We start from the raw sequence: 2,107 nt of genomic DNA, 5'->3' as shown, positions 1-2,107 counted from the left end.
CTATCTAAACCAACGGGGCATTGGCATCACAAAAAACTTCATTTTTCCAAGGCTGCAATGGATGCCATCGTGCTGCCAGCAAGCAAAGTAGTGCGGCTTCCAGTTTTTTAGAACGAACTCAAAGCCCTGCCCACCTCCTTGTGTCACGTCAGCCAACATCTGCGCTCCTGTTAAATTGCACGTCAAGAAGCTCCGAAGGTTTGGTAGCAAGTAGACGCTGTGAGGAATTGTGGTATTCTCGGTTGGTGGATCGTATTTGAAAACTGCATGCAAAAACAATGTTGTCATCGATCATATAAATACACGTTAATATTATATTTCTCATATATATATATATATATAGATGATCTCTGGCAAAATGGAGGGAACATGCATGTAATAAACTCACCTAAAGTATCATTTAGGTAAAAGGGACCATTTTTCAGTGCCCAATCAGTGTAGCTAAAGTTGAAGTGCCAGCCCTCTGATCCGCCAACAATGATCTTGTTGGGAGAATGTGTATATTTTGGGCGAGGGGACTCTTTGTTGGCCGTACAAGCTGCCAAGATGGAAGCAGCAACAATCAGGATGAGACTCTGAGCAAAAGTGAAACCACCCATGTCTTCTTCTATCAGAGTGAAGAAGTACTTAAGACTTAAGAGGTTGATGATTCAAAAAGGAAAGATTTTAAAATCAGATGTTGGCAATATTGATAGAGATAGGTTGAGAGGTATTTATAGAGGGGAGAGGGAAGAGAGAGAAGAGAAAGAAAGGCTCGTGCAAAACGGCCAAATTGACCTTTGTCTGGATTGGTAGGTAAATGTTTGAAAATGCAATGTGAAGCTTATTTTTCAGTTCCATTTTCCACGAGACCTTTTGTTATATTATTATTTCGGCTTCTTTTACCTCCTAGATGCTACTTTCCGGCCACGAGGAAGCAGTAGCCAAACACATTTTATATAAATCCTGATAAATATAATGGGTTGGTCGAACGGAAGTAAATTCTTCTTTGAACCAAAACCGTTGTCAGCAAAATATGGTATGATCATTGTCCATTATCTTTCCCAGGTATGAAATTGACCAACACAAAGTCAACGCACAACCCAAATTTACAAACAGTGGGGCTTTAACTGAATTCAATTGAAAAACTTAATTACGTGGGTGAGGACTAAATTTAATGATGACAATTTCATTGCACACTATCATTTGTGTTTAATTGGTAAAACTTTCGTAAAGTAAATGGGTTTGATCTTTTTGGCTGTTAGTACAACAACAAGCTCAATCCACCAAGTTAGGGTTTCATGTGTCAAGATCATATTTTTGACGGAAACATCAACGGTGTAGATGAGGATCCTGTCCAGTTTATTTAAACTTGAGAATATACGGTTAGTTATATTTGGGAAAAGTAAAAAATCAAAAATATCTCTCAAATATAACTAAGTGGATCATCTTCAATTCTAAGTTCCAAATGGCGCCGACCACCTCTAGGGTATGGGGCTCGCTGGCCACCTCTAGCTAGGGAGATTAGGAGGTGGCGAGCCGCCACCCTGAAAATCTTTGGGGGTGGCTTGCTCGCCACCCCCTCCCCCATGGGTGGAAAACGGCAGTCACCCCACTTTGTTTTTTTTTTTTTTTCAATTATTTTTTACGTTTGTGGGTGAGAAAGAAAATTTTTGAACTTTTTTGGTATGTGTGTGTGTATGGTTGTTATAAACACAAATTTGAGCGTCAATTTTTTCATAAATTACTAAATTAGTGTCGTTTGAACAATAATACATTGTTCAAACGACACCTTCCGAATGTGAATAATGATGCGTGAATAGTAACACTATTCAAACAACGCCTTTCATGTGTAAATAGTGCCGCGTGTATAGTAACACTATTAAAAGTTGACTTTCAAAGCGTGAGTAGTGATGCATGAATTGTAACACTATTCAAACGTTGCTTTTCACGCGTGAATATTGACTCATGAATAGTAACATTATTAAAACGTTGCCTTCCAACGTGTGAATAGTAATACTATTAAAACATCAATACATTATGAATAGTGATATTTGAACAATATTAAAACACTGCATTTTACTGACTTTTTCAACATGTCACTAATTGAGCCTTATATATATATATA

General features: G+C 37.9%; 1 protein-coding gene across 1 annotated transcript; it reads right to left on the bottom strand.

Annotated features, from left to right (window-relative positions):
- Positions 1-599, bottom strand: LOC132168925 (uncharacterized). The gene is made up of 2 exons (XM_059580019.1): positions 389-599; positions 1-263 (listed from the first exon to the last, which is right to left on the bottom strand). The coding sequence occupies exons 1-2, from the start codon at positions 597-599 to the stop codon at positions 1-3; spliced, it is 474 nt and encodes a 157-aa protein (XP_059436002.1).
- Between the last annotated feature and the right edge of the window lie 1,508 nt (positions 600-2,107).

This window comes from Corylus avellana, chromosome ca1 (genome assembly GCF_901000735.1).
Source record: "Corylus avellana chromosome ca1, CavTom2PMs-1.0".
In the NCBI taxonomy this organism is placed as follows: Eukaryota; Viridiplantae; Streptophyta; class Magnoliopsida; order Fagales; family Betulaceae; genus Corylus; species Corylus avellana.
This window is presented reverse-complemented; position numbering and strand designations above follow the sequence as displayed.

Bases quoted from the DNA above. Each gene is read 5' to 3' on its own strand.
- LOC132168925 (XM_059580019.1), bottom strand. From the start codon at position 599: ATGGGTGGTTTCACTTTTGCTCAGAGTCTCATCCTGATTGTTGCTGCT. The intron at 264-388 runs GTGAGTTTATTA...TTTTGCATGCAG, and splicing joins TTACCTAAATGATACTTTAG to TTTTCAAATACGATCCACCA.